Source organism: Anneissia japonica, unplaced genomic scaffold, assembly GCF_011630105.1.
Source record: "Anneissia japonica isolate Jap-2015-1 unplaced genomic scaffold, ASM1163010v1 scaffold288116_len470923_cov172, whole genome shotgun sequence".
Taxonomy (NCBI): Eukaryota; Metazoa; Echinodermata; class Crinoidea; order Comatulida; family Comatulidae; genus Anneissia; species Anneissia japonica.
Genome location: NW_022724919.1, coordinates 238,583 through 255,798, shown reverse-complemented (window position 1 = coordinate 255,798; position 17,216 = coordinate 238,583). Strand labels below are relative to the sequence as shown.

General features: G+C 33.6%; 1 protein-coding gene across 1 annotated transcript in view; it reads left to right on the top strand.

The window, feature by feature from the left end:
* Positions 1 to 4,030, top strand: part of LOC117112630 (28S ribosomal protein S6, mitochondrial-like) — a 9,997-nt gene extending 5,967 nt beyond the window's left edge. Inside the window, exon 3 of the mRNA XM_033255741.1 lies at positions 2,236 to 4,030. Coding sequence (XP_033111632.1) covers positions 2,236 to 2,458 — 223 coding nt within the window. The 3' untranslated portion in view covers positions 2,459 to 4,030. The remainder of the gene's footprint in view (positions 1 to 2,235) is intronic.
* The last annotated feature ends 13,186 nt before the right edge of the window (positions 4,031 to 17,216 follow it).

Sequence of the window (17,216 nt, the reverse complement as noted above, 5' to 3'; positions counted from 1 at the left end):
ATTTCATTCATGAAATTAATTAGTATCTCATGCAAATCATTACGTTCATAACCAGTTATAAAAATATGAATATCATGCAAACTATTTCATTCATGAAATCAATTAGTGTCTCATGCAAATCATTTCCTATAATAAACAATGCTCCAAAAATATTATACGGAGCAGTCAACAAAAGTTGAATGTTACTTCAATCATCCAGAAGTCATTTCTGCTCAATTTTCCATGTTGTACAGTTCACTTTAGTATGATTTCAATCAACCAATACTGACTCCGTCAGCGGCAATTTTGAACGGATCAAATACTCGGGGATACAACAAGACAGACCATCGCTTGCGTGCTTTTCCCAACAAGACAGTCCATCGCTTGTATTAAATGGAAACAGCAATATTGTACTTCAATCACAGTTCCTACCAGTTCCAAATTAACCGGCCTAGGCTTATACAGGCATTCACTTCATAGGAATACAACCTGCGCCCTGCGACAAGTACTTCATTCTCCCCGTACAGTGTACCACAAAACAAAGAATGAATAGGTGTGTCGTAATTCCTCATGAAAATCTATTTTATACGAAAGAAAGTTGCACCTGTATGTTTTGCATATCATTGACTATCAAGCATTTACCATTAATGAATAGAGTGTCATTACTACATGCTTGAATGATTAAACGTTATTTGGTTAAACAATACATGAGATTCAATTCTAATGTGACAGTGGCGTTGTCCAGAATGGGGGAAAAAATATATAGTTAAGCGACTTGTAACAAGTCTAATTATTACCCAGTTTAATTAGATCAAACATGTATATGGAATCTATACTTAACTTCCTCTGAGAATACATAATACATAATGTAGCAGCTGTGCATTGACATCTAAATCCACAAGGTACCCACTGATAATCCTGGGTAGAGAGGCATCTTAGATTAAAGTGCCTTTATATTCAAATGTAAATCTGGCGTAAAGCTACGTCCTCCAAACACTACACTCTGCAGAACTACTGTAGGAAGTCATTTGTTTTTTTTTGTAATAGTATACACACATTCATGTTCATTTTATCTACCAAGAATAACAATTTTCTAAATCTAGGCTAGTTGCCTCCCTGGACATTTGCATAATACCAGGGGAAAATGTTCGGGGTGAAATGTCTAGGATGCAACTAGGTTGCTCCCCAAATTTCTGTATATTTTATAGACCATTAAAGGTACTTGAATCATCTTGAATATTCTTGCAAAGAATACAAATAGCGAGTCCAGTATTCGAACCCCTGATTGTACTTAAAGGAAGCCTAGACTCACTATTTTACAGTACCTCTTTGCAATATATATTGCTTTTTTCCAAACAAACGTCACAAACTATATTTGTACAGTGTAAAAATTCATGATAATAGACTCTGTGTCTAAAGACGATCGTTATATTATAATTAGGGCACCAATTTCTTGTAAAGAAATTTTTTTAATGAATACTGTTCTCTGTCTAATTAAAGACCACTTTTTGACCCCGGTTTCCATGGTCTCGCACTCGCCAATAATGATGATTTCAATTAAAAATAAAATTCTATTTTTGGCCAATCAGTGCACCCGCTTTTAATGGAAATTTAAGAAATAAAAGTTTTTCTTTATTTTTGCCTTCTGCCTTGAAATCTCCAAAAATAATATATGTGTACTTCTTCATAATTATATAAATTTATAACATTTAACCATCCCATTACTAGTAACTACACTGTTTACATTCACCAATAAAATTTTATTTTTATTTTCTCCTCTGTTTGGATGTTTTTGGCAAAACTATTTGCTAAATAAAAAAACAAAATTTAATTTTAATTTTTTTTCCGCCCTCCTCTGATGATCTTAGCATCTTTGGTCTTTAATTAGAATAATAATGGAAAATGTTAATTTGGGACTACAGAATATTAGTCTTTAATTGGAGATGGTCTTTAATTGGAGGGGTCTGTAATTACAGGGAGACCTGCAGGGGCAGATCCAGTAGGGGGAACAGGGGCATGTCCCCCCCGTTTTGCCATTAAATTTTAAAATTTTCAATGCAAATCAATGTTATGTGCTACTCACTTACCTATTTTAAGATTGTTGTGTCTCCCCCCACCCCCCCACCGTTTGAAAAAATTCTGTATCCTCCCCTGACCTGTATTATGGTTTCTCTTTTATTTAATTACATTTTTGTTGTGTTTTATTATTTTCACATTAATTTTACAAATCCACATGTGAATACAATTTTTTTGCAGTTACTTCATCCTCGAAGTTGATGCTAGTCCCGAGTTAAGTACCAGAATCAAACCGCACTTCCAGAGAGATGTCGACATCATCCGGAAAAACTTTGTAATTCCATATTCTATGAAGAAAAGCTCATTTGATTGCTCGGGCCCATACACAGGCATATATGCGCCATCATCGAAAAAACTAAAAACAGACAGAGAATTACGCAAAAAACTTGGCGTTGTTGAATGAGAACTGTTAGAAGAAGAGAAATATTAATGGCATTTTTTTTAATGATAATCTAGCAGATTAAATGTTGTTAATCTGTGGGATTAAGGGATACATGCTTATGTTGAGGATTAACCAATGTAAGACTTGTGTTGGATTAGGTGCCTTGCGAGGGTACTTAGAATAAATCAGATTGGTTGTTTGTATTATTTGTAACCTGAGCTTATAGAATTGTCACAATTCGCTAAACTGTCTGTGGTGTATCCTCCCATAGGATAAAATACATTATACACTATTGTCACGAACACAAAAAAGGACAAATGTTTAAAGTGGTGGTGTCTTTAGTATATAATTATACTGGAACTATAAAAATCAATGAAACTAATATAGTACATATTAAGCTATGAGTATATACAAAAGTATGGATAATATTGTGTTTTAATAATTTTTAAATTATGAACAAAGGCTTTCTCTATTTCAAATTTGATTCAACTAAATAATATAAAGAATATTTATTATTGTGGTGCTGGTTATGATTATGATGATTATATAATGCCCGTCTTATCTATTACATATTGCCAAAGCATGTACGTCTCTCACATTATTATCTTGGTCGCTGGAACAAATGCCTATGTAGCGGCAAATTCAAGAGGGTCCCAGTTGGCCAGTCCCCTCCTCCTCCTCTCCTCCCCCCCCCACAAAAAAAAAATGTTTCAAATTATTAAAGAAATGGAAAAAATGAAAATTATATTCTAATTTTAAAGTCTGAGGGTGCCATTTCCACCCATCTGGAGGTGCCATAATCATACATTTTCTTACCTACGCCCCAACCATGGTGAGGCTAAAAGTGCTCTAGGCCCTCCATCTGTGAATGTTCCTCCCTGGGCTTCCTCTATTTCAAATTCTGGATCCTCCACTGCTATGGATACTCAGTGCCTTTAAGGAGTGTTCGATAATATTGCATCTCATATTTCTAAAGCACATTTGCTATCAAACCACATCCAGGAATTCAAACTAGAGGCAGCCCAGAAAGAAACCTCTACAGAATGAAAGTCCTATCTCTACCATGATTGGGGCTAAGGCATGAAATTTTTATTTTAGTGGCATTTCTATCTGGCCAGAAATGCATTCTCAGATTTGATTGTTATTTTCTACAACCCCCCCCCCCCCTTTAATTTCTGTATTTTTTACAAATTTAGAGTGGTTCCCAGTCAGTTTGGTCCAGGCCCAGTTGGGGGTCGTGGGGGGGGGGGGGTACTTGAATCCCGGTGCAAACTTACAAATACCCATAAAGGAGATACATTTTATCATAAGTTATTCACCACTTGTTGCTATTAGGCACGTTTTCACAAAATGTGTTACCATGTTTTACGTCAGCATTGTTTGCTGTCACATACTGTGGCCTTGGGCAGGTAATTCTTTTAACGAGCGCATGATGACATTTCACGTCATCAAACTGATATGTGTCATACATTGTTTTTATTATTTTATCAGTTATTCTGAAAATCTATTGTATTGCATTGTGATACTCAAAAATACAGTTTTGCATATATCAGTCAAATATATATTGTACTTTATATTAAATTTTGGAATGAATCAGATACATACAGTACTATTATATGAGTTTCTTTTATTGTTGTATATTATGTTTAAAATATATTGTTTGAATTAAGCCACAGGTGGGCAAAGTGCGGCCCGCCTGTGATTTTTTTTTTTTTTGCGGCCCGCGAAAATAAACTACAAACCCTATGTGTGCGGCCCGCCAACAATCCTTGGCTAGAAAACACCTTTGCTTTTTGTCGCCCGGTACTGATCATAAGTAAAAAGTAATAGTAAAACTAAGAATAAAGTGGCCATTAAACAGTGTATGAAGGTTTTTTGGAAGTGCACTGAAACATCCAAGTTTGGGGGCGGCCCTCAGAGTTGAATCAAAAATTCACTTTGGCCCTCCGATCAATTTTAATGTCCACCAATGAATTAAACTAATAAAGAATTAAATTCAATCTTTGAAATAGGGCCTACTTTGTGTGCTTACAGTTAAACTGGAAGTGTGAGAGAAAGAAAATTTCTTTACAAATTATTATTTATAGACTTTTAGGTCAAAGTTCGTGTGTATGCCGTAACGTAAAACCTCGAATTGAAGCCTCCTCTTTAGTTTGCAAAATTAGCCTTGCAAGATAGCAAAGGCTTTATTTCGAGATAGTATAGTACATACACACTGTAAATGAATTTCAGAAAACAAAATAAATTAGATACAAGCTTGGTTTATACAATATTTTAAGCGATTTAGTGGCGGTTAAATACACTCCAATGTTAAAGTGGCCTTATTCGTTGTTTTGTAGCACGAATTCACAAAATTTACGGTATTCATTTTGAAAAGAATTACAGCATTCATTTTAAAAAGAAGCCACCCTCTTTACTTTGCAAAAGTAGTCTCGAAAAGAAGCTCATCTCGAAAAGAAGCCAATCCAAAGATCGGGGGCAAAACAAAAAAAAGCCAATTGGCTTCAATTATTGTTTTTACGGTGTGTACAGTACCCTGAATTTGTAAGGGATTTTAAAAGCAAATCTGGCAAAAAGTAACAAAAAAAAAAGGGGGGGTGGGGGTTTATATACCCAGTCTCACATTGGAACCAGCAAACACAAAACGTTCTAATTACGTTCGCGAACGTTGTGGTTTGGCATGTCACAAAATAACGTTCACACAAACTTGCAGGAACGTTCAAGCGTTATGCAGTTGTGAAATTACGTTGTAATATGGTTCTACAAAATAACGTTTTCAACACCAAACTGTAACGTTATTATAACGTTCTTATAGCGTATATATTGTTTAGATTATAACTAAAGATCTGTCAACACTCTCAAATTTTATGTCACAAATTTGTGCGATGTTCCCATACGGTGATGTCATATTACACACAAATATGGGCATATCACAGTGTCTTGTCTCAAAAAATGTGAGTGTGGACAAAGTCTTATACGTAGTTAATCCTTGGTTAATCTTTTTAGTCGAGCAATTCTATATGTAATCTAATTATTATAGTTGTTTTAAAGTAAGCATATTTTATTTAATTTTTTATTTCAACTCTCGAACATAATTTGTAATTTCATCGTTTTCACTAACTCTATTCCAAATTTTTCTTTTAATTTCCAAAGTACAATAATGTCAATGCAATTTTTTGTTGATATGCGACGGTATTACATTCAAACTGTATGTATATATGCATGTAAAACAACTAATCTTATAATACTTATGTTCCTTTTAAAAGCTTTAAAATGATTAAAGCTGGATTACTTGTATTTTTTTTTTAAATACATGTATCAATGAGTTAGTTTTAGTTAATAATTTATTGATAGAATCATATACATGTTGTGAAATCCAGATGTGACCAAAAAAAAAAATTGGAAAAAAAGTTAGTATTTAACAGCCTAAAGTTTGTTTCTTAACTGAACAGATTTACGATAAGCTTTGTTAAAATTCTCTTGGTCTTTATTATTTACTGTACTGTAACGTAAAACATGAAATACCTTGACCAAGAGGAAAATCTACGTATTTGCCGACGCCGAACGCGTTTTTTTTTTTGTTTTTTTGTTTTTTTTTTGATAAACATATGTTGGATTTCCTGCTACAATATTGTTTAATAGGAATCTGGAATATCAAGTTTGACTCGTTACTCTTGATTTATTGTTCATGTTAAAATACCTCGGTACTGTTTTCGTCACTAAATATCTGTCTAACACTATTCGATTTTATGGGAGAAATGAACGCAATATGCCCATATTTGGATTTAATACATCACCATACCCTTAATATGGATGGTCACATCACACAAATTTGTGACATAAAGTTGGATAATGTAGACAGAGCGTTAAGCGCTGCCCGGACTTTCAAATTTTATTTGACAAACACGTGTGACATGCCTAAACATGGTCAAGATGACATCACATCATGACCTTATACAGGCACACCATGGCTATATATAGGCATACAAAATATTAGGCCTATATCAGAAAAAAAAATAATATTCTTAGACAGAACGTAATGCTATAAATCATACGCCAATCTGGATCCAGTGTTTCTCCCTATAGTCCGGCAGCTTAGCAGATGGATGTGGACGTTCCGGACAAAAGCACCAATTTTTTTTTACATGCTTCTTACTTATGGTCATAGCATTCAATTTTTGGTAGGAACCACCTCATCCGAGGTCATTATGGCGGCCATCTTGGATTTCAAAATGGCCGCCTAATAAAACCTATGTTTATCTATATCTTCGCTTCTAAACCACTTGGAATTATAATTCTAATGTCTGAAACTATTTTTATATGGTCCAGGAAAACCATCATACCATTTTTTACCTGGTATTGCCACAAATAGGTCATTTAAGGTCAAATATTGTATGGTATCTTAAAAATTACATAATTGTCATATTTTACATTAGAACCATACCCTGACTCTCAGAATTCAAAATCTTTACTATGAACTACAATATTTCATTCGAGGTCATTTTGGCGGCCATCTTGATTTTCAAAATGGCTGCCACGCAAATCCTATATTTATCAATATATCGGTTTTTAAACCACTTTAATGAGAATTATGATATCTAAAATTATATTTCATGGTCAAGGATTTATAACACTTGTGACATGGTCAGATGGTCATTAAGATCATAAAAGGTCATTTAAGGTCATTCAATGTATATACCATACAATTACCATTTTTTACCTGGTCAGATTGCCACAAATAGGTCATTCAAGGTCAAATATTGTAAAAAAAATTGGTGCTTTTGTCCGGAACGTCCACGTTAAGTCCAAATGTGGCCCTAAGCTGCCGTACTACTATTCAGCAACCTGTGTGCAATGGTGGAAAATCTGTCTCTCATTTTATAGATTGATAAATTCGTGTTTATTGTCACCAGCAAACGGAGCTGAAATAATCGATACTGCTGTGGCATGTTTCGTCACAATTGAAAGTTGCATATTATAGTCCGCACCCTCTCATTCGATGCCTATCAATTTCACGCTGTCGGACTTACTTTCTTATTAGCCCTGGCTCTACGTTGACGAATCCAAAGACGCGTTATATGAACTGAAGAAGAAACCGCATTGACGGAATTTTCGCAAATAAATCTTAGAATTCAAGAGTAAAGTAAATTAGCTAAACTTGAATACAGCATGAAAAGAGCAAGTAAACAAACTCGAGGATGTCAATATCGTTGTGTTTTATCAGTTTAGATAATCTGTTTTGCCGTTGTGTTTGATAATCCAAGCGTAAGTTTTATTCTGCACATCCCGTTAAGGACGTCCTTCATTGAAACTGTTTCCTTCGTAGGTTCGTGAACACCATTCTTTATACTAGCCCAAGAGAACGTACTTGCGGGAGGAACATTAATCATTAATAAACAAAGTAAGTTAATTATTTTTCTAATTCGTGAATGCAAAGTGGAATTCACCCCGTATCATTATTTTTATAAACTTAGTTATCGTTCTAGACATTGATTTGACTAGGGAAAGTCAATTTCTTCTCATTATTTCTGTTAGTTGTATTATACTATTGTTATATCAAATTCTGTATTGAAGACATATACAAGTAGGGCCTACTATGATATTATTACAATTAACGTCATGGTATATGCGTATGCCTACTGGCAATCAATGTATATGATGTACGGTAAGAGATGATGTTAGGAACTCGTAGGCCTTATATAATAATCGTCACTATTATGGGTACGATTTTCATGTTAATATTATGATGCAAGTTCGGGCCTATATATAATAATAGGCCTAATTATGAATATTGAAAATTCTAGTAAACAAAGTAAGTTAATTATTTTTCTAGTTTGTGATTGCAAAAGCAGGCGCCGATCCAGCGGGAGCCATGAGGGCCCGTTTACCCCTGCCGGTCAAGCTGAAAAATAACAGAGGGGGAGAAAAATTTGAGTTAAAGAGAGGAAAGGGAGAAAGGGAGTACGCCCATGAGTTCAGTGGCGATCCAGCAGTGGGTGAAAGGTGAGCTCGATTGTTCACCACTTATGTACACCAACCATGGTGGGGTGGAGGTGGACGTAGCGGCGTGAACTTCATATTGTGCCCCTCGTCAGAAAATCTCTGGATCCGCCACTGAAAGTGGAATTCACCCCGTATCATTATTTTTATAAACTTAGTGATCGTTCTAGACATTGATTTGACTATATAGGTCAAATCAATGTATATAAGTCAATTTCTTCTCATTATTTTTGTTAGGCCTACTATTGTTATTTCAAATTCTTGAAGACATACAAGTATTATTCATATTCAAGGGCGTCGGAAGCGGTCCGGTTTTGGCCGGACCAAAAATTTACAACTCAATATTGTTTGTAAGCCAAATTCTACTTTCTCTGACGCAATCAAACTTAACTTGCACATTCAGCTTATTGAAAATATGGAACATATTTGAAATGATTTCATTTTTTCTGTAGTTAAGTATTAGTAGCCTAGGCCTATTTATCATGATTTGATTCACCAAGTAAATATATATCTATATCTATACTCAGAAATACTGGGATGGCGTCCGGCGGGGAATTTTATTTTATTTTGTTTTATTTCAACAATATTTAAAGAGGTAGCCATTCCAACTTCCCAAAAGTGAGGCTGATGTTCAGGGGCCCTAAATAAATAAAATACAACATCATACAATTCGGAGTCACCACTTACATACAAACAAGATAGCCGTTAACATTGTTAAATTATATAGGCCTATAAATCATCAAAATCATCAGAGCAAAATATGTTCTATAAGGATGATTATGAATAATTTATGAGATTTTACCAAAGTGCCATACGTTAAAAAATTGCGCCAAGGGAGAGATTGTTATAGACCACCAACTTGAGCCCACCATGGTTAGGACTGAGGGAAAAATGTTATGATTATGGCACCTCTAGATTGCCGGAAATAGCACTCTCATATTTAAATTTTTTACAATTTTTTTTTCTCCTTTATATTTGTTACATGTTAGATATTTGGAGGGGGTGGCTGGGACCTCCTTTGAATCTGCCACTGCATTTCCCAGTGGCGAAACTAGGTTCCGATGGGCCCATTTTCCGAGAGTAACACAGGTTAAGAATGCTATATCTAGAAAAATAATGACAAAATCACAGTTAGTTTTTTAAATTTTATGAAAGACAGTGTATTGCGAAAATTATACACTTGTCAGAATTTCTTATCATTTCCATAATTATATGAAATGAGATGCTTATTCTCAAATGAATAAATAAAGTGCAAGAAACACGAACACATTATATAAAGTAATATGAATAACAATGACTGTCTATTATATTTATACGTTGACGGATGTTCAAATTCCTATAAAACAAATTCTAGATTAAAGAACACTTTATTGTACATTTTAAAGTAGCAATTTCTTTTTCCTTTGGTTAAAAGGGATAAAATTTCATGAAAAATCACAAGAAAACTTGGCAATGACGAGAAAGACGTTAAGATATTAACAAGTTAAAATAGTAAATTGTTTATTGTTGATTATTAATTACCAATCAGATTTTTTAAGGTATGAGAGTGCAATTTCCGGGCACCTAGAGGTTCATATTCTCAAAATGTTTGCACCTCAGCACGAACCACAGGTTTTTTTGCTCTAAAATGATGACAGTATGCTAATTAAATAAAACATATGTTATGTTACCGTATATTATATACCGGTAATGCAATATGAAAAACAAGGATTGTACGCCTATATTATGCGAGTGGACGGATATTGTGAAATACATATTTAAAAAATGTGGCCTAAATTAAACATGTGTTATGAATACACGGTACAATATGCTATGCATTTTATTTAGTAAACCTATTATCAAATGTCTTTTAAATTAGATTTTCAAATAACAGACTGCTTGTATATTATTTAGTGTTACTATCTAGTAAACTTTTGGTTTGTTAATGGCAGGAGGAACATGTGTGGTATTCCCATCATATGGACAGATCTACCAGGTGATAAATACACAATAGAGCATTAAGAATCATGGGAACCAACTCGGGTGGAGGGCCAATATTAGAATAAGCTACGTACGTTTCACAGGGGTTCAACTCAGGCCCTACAGCGACTCCAGTCAGGGTGGTAGGACACACGCCAGGGAAAATCAGCAATTTTGATTAGATACTTAGTAACTTTTAGATATAGGCCTACTTATTAATCAATTAAACTGATCGGTTTTCACTTTTGTCATTAAAAAAATCCCTACTATGACATGGCCCAGGCCGCCCAATATACATGCGTACAGCCCGTAACTGAGATATGGCCCTGGTTCGAGACGAACACGTGTCGATTTTTTAGAGTATTTTTTCAACATACTGAGCAGGCCGGTATGGTAAAACATCATTTTTTAAATATAATTTATACTGTTAAAGCAATGTTTAACTACTATTCCTTGTACGTACGATAATATTTATGAAATCCCATGGTGACAATTATAAATGAATGAATAGTTAATTGATATATTTAGTGCAAGTATGAATGATTGACGTAATAGAATAGTGCGTGTTTTGAGCTACAAAGACAAAACTAATAAAAACAAATCATATTAATGCAATGGTGATTGTGTATATTTGGCTGGACCAATAAAAATAGCTTCCGACGTGCCTGATATCATCATTACAATTAACGATGGTATTGAAGTGCGTAGGCCTACTGGCAATCAATGTGCATGATGTACGGTAAGAGATGATCTTAGGAACTCGTAGGCCTTAGGGCCTATATAATTATCGTCACTACTATGGAAACGACTTCCTTGTTAATATTGTGATGCAAGTTCAGGCCCATATATAGGCCTTATAATAATAGACCTAATTATGAATATTGAAAATTGTGATTCTGTTATTGCCGGTATTATATTTTATTTTTTGTATATATATTGGATTTTTATACCTAATGATGAGGATGATAATGGTAATGGTTATGTTAAAGATGTATTGTTCCTTGCTAATGTCAAAAAATCATAAAACAATAAGTTTGAAATAAACTTGCTCTTTTGCAATAACATACAAATTATTAACTTGTGCATAGAAATTATTGAATATAAAAAATGTCTACCCTGATTTTTAAACCAACAAATTATAATAAAAATAATAAAACACTTCCAGTGACTGGAAGTGTTTCTATCATGTTTCGCTGTAAACTGATGGGTAGACGTTTTCATAAAAAAACACTAATTTCTGTTCAAGTTGATAACTTTTACGTTACTTCAAAATGGGCATGTTAATTTTAAAAAATATTTTGTGATTTTTTTTTTATATTTAGCATAGGACAATACATCGATGATGGCGATGATAAAAATCATTTCGGTGGCGGTGACGACGACAATGACGTGATGATGAAGATGATGATTATGACGACGACGTTGACTACGAACACAAGGTTGATGATAATACTGTAACATACAATAATTGTAATGATAAGTGCTGCCACTGTGAAGTATTTACTTGAACCCACATAAGTTTCAATGTCTAGCCTGTATTAAGCCTCTGATATACTACATAAATCTGTCTACTTATCGGATCCATTTCAAATTATTTATTTACCGGTAGTTATTTTCTAGGCTAAACTTAATCTGACTCTAATGTAATTTTAACAAATTATTTACAACGATGCACGTTTTATTACACCATGGGGGCTGAATATAAGTAGACCTACATATTTACATCTCATAAGATTAGCTGGGAATTAATTAACACTTCAATGTTAGGGCTAGTGTGTTAATTGTACGGTATTTCATGTAATTGAAGAAAAAAAATAACATGATTCATACGTTGATGCTTGTGTTCGTTAATTAGGCTTATGTATTATTCTATATTACTATCTCTTAATAAATTAATTAAACCTAACCCCAGCTCAGTGGTGTCCCTATTCATTTTTTTTAATAACCTACCAATGTCGGCTTATCTTAATTAAATAATAATATAAGAAAGAGAAAACACTTACTGTATATATCTAAGTGCAACATATGTTACCGGGACATATTCATATGTAAATTAATTTGATAATGAAAATTCACTTATATAACAGGTAAGTCTATATTAGAATTTATATTCATAATGTCGATTAACCGTACACGAGGACGTCATATTATTTGCGCTCAAGGTAGGATTAGATAATCCGAAGTAGATTTAGAACTCGAAATAAAAACTTAAAAACTTAATTTTAAAAAGTAATAACTACTGTAAATATATGAATTTTCTTTCATCTTAATCTGTTAGTATATTGTTACTAGGTAGTTAAAGTTGTCATTACTGAGTTATGACGTTTCTGATACCGGTACCTCTTTCTAGGCCTTTGAAATCAGATTGCTACTTTTATTTTACGATTTATCGCCTATGCAGCCCTGTAGTTCAGCCCTATGTATCCTGCAGTGTCTAAAATTTATAGGCCTAGACTTTATAGAAAGTATTATCTGTTTCCAAATTACCATGAATCGCACCCAATCAAGTCATTTTAAAAGTCACGTCTTTCCTATTTACTCCCCCGAGTGAAGGCTTCGTTAACTACCTAATGTTTTAAAACGAAACAAAGGAATATCCGGGGCAGGAAATGTTGAACATAGCATAACATTAATCCATATCAGATGAGGTAGATCGATGTTTAGTCGAAGCGTGAACCTTTTCCGACATTAACCCGATTTTATGTTGTTTCGTTTCGAATTTGCTTGACTCAGAAATTTAGCGCGTATTATGTTGATTGAATACGTTTTCTTTATCATATTGTTCACACCCTGCTGTAAAAAGCATAGAAAAATGTTGTAAATCCATATTGTGGTCATTCTCAAAAATTAAGTGAGATACAAAAATAGTTTTAACACCTTGTACTAAAACTAATTAGGTGAATCATGACGATTAGGCCTACGGATTAAATCCCGTTTTATTGTTTCATTCTTTTCTCCAGTTTTCATAATACAATACATGAAAAGATAAAAATTCAACTGCCTGTCGTTTCCATTTTAAATCCAGACTTCGGAGGGAAAAAATTGATATGTTGGACAACTGCTTTTTCTAAGACAAAACAAAAATTTGACAAAAACTCGGATTGGTTAATGAGATAGGCATATAACAGATCTTTAAATATTTAAAAACTGAAGGGAAAGAGTGGTTACGCCCATTTTTTATTTATTTTTTAAAAAATTCTGAATACAAAAATAATATTCAAGGATAAAAACATAATAAAATACCGAAAAGGCAAACGTATTTCCATTGTGGGTTGCTTTCCTTTGGAGCCTAGATACATTGTCAGAAAAAAATCACTATCATTTTTACATTATTACTCAATTTTTAAATGTGTGCAAGCGGTACTTCATGTAGATGTTATCATTGCACATATGGGGAAATTTATTATCCTGCATGTATAGACACAATTCTATATGATTTTTAATTTTCTAATTTTGGTCAATTCAATTCTAAACGAATAGATGGAGATGATAGAAATTCGTTAGGGTTCCACTCCAACATCTGTTGCTGACTTTTCATACCACTATACGTATTGTTATTCAAGTATATTAACCCTGACTCTAGCGCTAACATTCTCGTTATCCGATCAAATGAATCATGAATTCTAAGTAAAAGTGTTGTAGTTTAATCATCTGACATGCTGTGTCTTAACTCTGACCACTAAAAGACAATCACCGAGACCGGCCACCGCGTGCCTATACATTGGCTAAAACGCCAGCACGACATCACAAATTAATAACGGTTTCAATACCAAGGTGGATGGGATGATAATATACACATTTTTTTTTTATAAGAACCAGTAAAATTTTGCCCAGGCTCAGTATTCTTATTTTTTGGCCGATTTCAGGCTCAAAATGTTCTTAATTTGTTCTTATTTTACACACTCTTCAAACATAGAAAATTATTATTGTACAGCAAAAATGGGCCCTGAAAAATTGCCCCAGAAAAAAGGCCTGGTAAAAATGGCCCCAAACGACAGTACACCTGATTATACGGGGTATTACATACCGGTAGTCATTACTGCACATTTAAAGGTACAGATATAATTTTTTGGTTTTTCAAAAACCTCATTTGACCTCTTTTACCTCAGCCTCAATTTGTTCTTATTTTGTTCTTAATCTTTAAGCAATTTCAGCCTCAGTGTTCTTATAAAATGTGTTCTTATAAATTAAAAAAAGTGTAATACGGCCTATATGCTAATAAGACCAGGGAACTGTTTCCTGATAAGACCATTCTGTCATTCGCACAGGGCCTATCGTACCATTATGTAATCTTTTGAATTAGATAATATATTTTATTTTAAATTTTGAAGATAAACACAAATATACATGGCAAAAGGAAGCACAATACAGTGAAATGAAATAAGTACACAGCAAATACAAGCACGGTACGAAACTTTTAAGTACGGTACGGTAAATTGCCTGCATCACACGAGAGAAATACTTTATATTTAAGGCCTATAATGCGGAACAATGTCTGCGTTTAAAAAATCTTAATTTCGAACGTATGTTTATAACTTTTTAAATATTCCTATAAAATTAATCACTTCTTAGCCCTAAGAATGTATCGTTTAGTGATGGATGGTGCTGTTTTATGTTAAAATACATACATTGTGTAAAATACCTAATAATGTACGTAGCTAAATTGCGTAAATTTCGTGTGCGTAAAGTGTATAAATTACGTGAACTACGTATGGCTATATAATACAGACAAAGCGTGAATTAGGCAAAGTGCGAAAAAGGTTAATGTTTATGAATTGCTTTATTTTTCACATATTTAGTAAAGTGCGTTCAACGTAAATTCTGTTTTTTAAACAGAAAATTCACCAGTTTTATATCGTTCCGAATGTGTTCAGATGCATTAGAGGCTGCTGCGATTAAAATGACCAGTAGGCCTACGTGTCTGACCACTGCCGTCCTTGTTGATCTACTCAGAGGGCAAGGGCCTTTCCCAGATCAACACCGACTGTATTTTCCCTACGTTAGGCGTATATTATAACTAGGGCCATAGGCCTATTTCAAAACAATGACGGAATTTAAAATATTGATTTGTTCATATTGTTAGCAACACGTGTGAGAATGCTCCAGATAAAACCCTTTCATTTCCTCAGCGTCGGCTCATATACTTCAATTATTCTCCCATAGCGAACCGTCTCAGTCTTATCAATTTCAATACTTATAACATTTATCCGCCCTCTATTATATTGTTGCGTTCGAAGATAATTGCTGTGCGTAGGCCCAATAGCTTCGGAAAACTAGTTAATTTCGTCGATATATAATCGTAGGTTAACTGAACTGCGATTTCTAACAAACAGTGTCGTGTGTTGTATCGATTTCTTGATATTCTAAACAATTTGGTTATGATGTAATGACGCATTCGGTTACTTTATCAAAGTAAGTATGATTCATAACGCTTATAAGATATATCAGGCGATTTTGTTTCTACAAAGAGTTTTTCAAGCTCAGGTAGGTCGGTAAAGCAGACAGGTAGTAGGCCCTATAACATGAGAGGTGAAAATTTAAAAAAAATGATAGTCTAGGAAAGATTCACTCGTAGATTATTAATATGTGTAAACATATTATTGGTGGTATGATTACAATGAAAAACATATAATATTACTATTGTAGAACTGTTTTAATCGTTAATAAACCAATGGATTATATAATATTATTAATAATCTTATATATTGAATGCTTGCAGTAAGATAGTTCTGAAAAAAAAATGAGAATGAGTTGAGTTTCGATTGAGTTGCTTCAATGGTCATCAGGAAAATATAATTTAAGTTTCCCTCCATTTAAAGACCATTATTGGGACAGAGGTTTCCATGGTCTTTAGAAGCTTTGGTCTCTGATTAGAATAATAAAGATGAAAGACATTTGTTAATTTGAGACCACAGCAAAGTGGTCTTTAATTGGAGGTCGTATTAATTTGGAGAGAGACCTGTATCTGCAGAGATGTCTCAGTTATTGTTTTGTTTGCCACCAATCAGCAACAATCCCCACTTTCCGGTCATATAAATGTCTCTGTTTGAACTCTCTACATATATTATTCTCCTAATGACAATTGAAGCAATGGGTCTCAGTCTTAAAAGTTACTGTAAATTTTCGTTTGTGCATAAATAATTATATTTAATTAGAAATACATTCAAATTATACATTTATAATTAATAACAATAAAAGTGTATGTATTTTATATGAAAACTTAAAATATTGTACTTTTTTTGTTCTTTTGCAGATAGTTTATTCGGACATTACTGTAACCAACATTTTGAAATTTTCACGTGCACGTTGTCAACTCGCAGAACGATAGAAGGTCTGCGCACGCACATCTTCCGCACCGAACTTTTTTTTAAATTTCTTGTATGCCTACAAGAGCAAACTGATATTTACTGGAGTGGCTAGTAGCGTGTCTTAGATATGAAACACATTTTAGTTTTTGCATTTTTAACATATTGTGCAGTTGGTATTAATGCGCAAGATGCTTGCGCCGAGGAAGGTGGCAGGTGCGCATGTACGACAATCGAGGGTCGTTTAATTGTAGATTGCTCTGGGTTGTCCTTGTCAAGTTTACCACATGGAATCCCAAATAATACTCAAACTCTGTAAGTATGGAATCTTTCCTCTTTTTATTAAAACATTGAGTTACTCTACATTATCTAGCACAAATCAAAAACATACTAAGTAATTATTATTAACAGCTAACAATGTTACGTTTCACTAGCGTTAGACGTGGCAATTTGGTGTTCAAACGGTTTTTTTTTTTTTTTTTTTTTTTTTTTTTTTTTTTTTTTTTTTTTTTTTT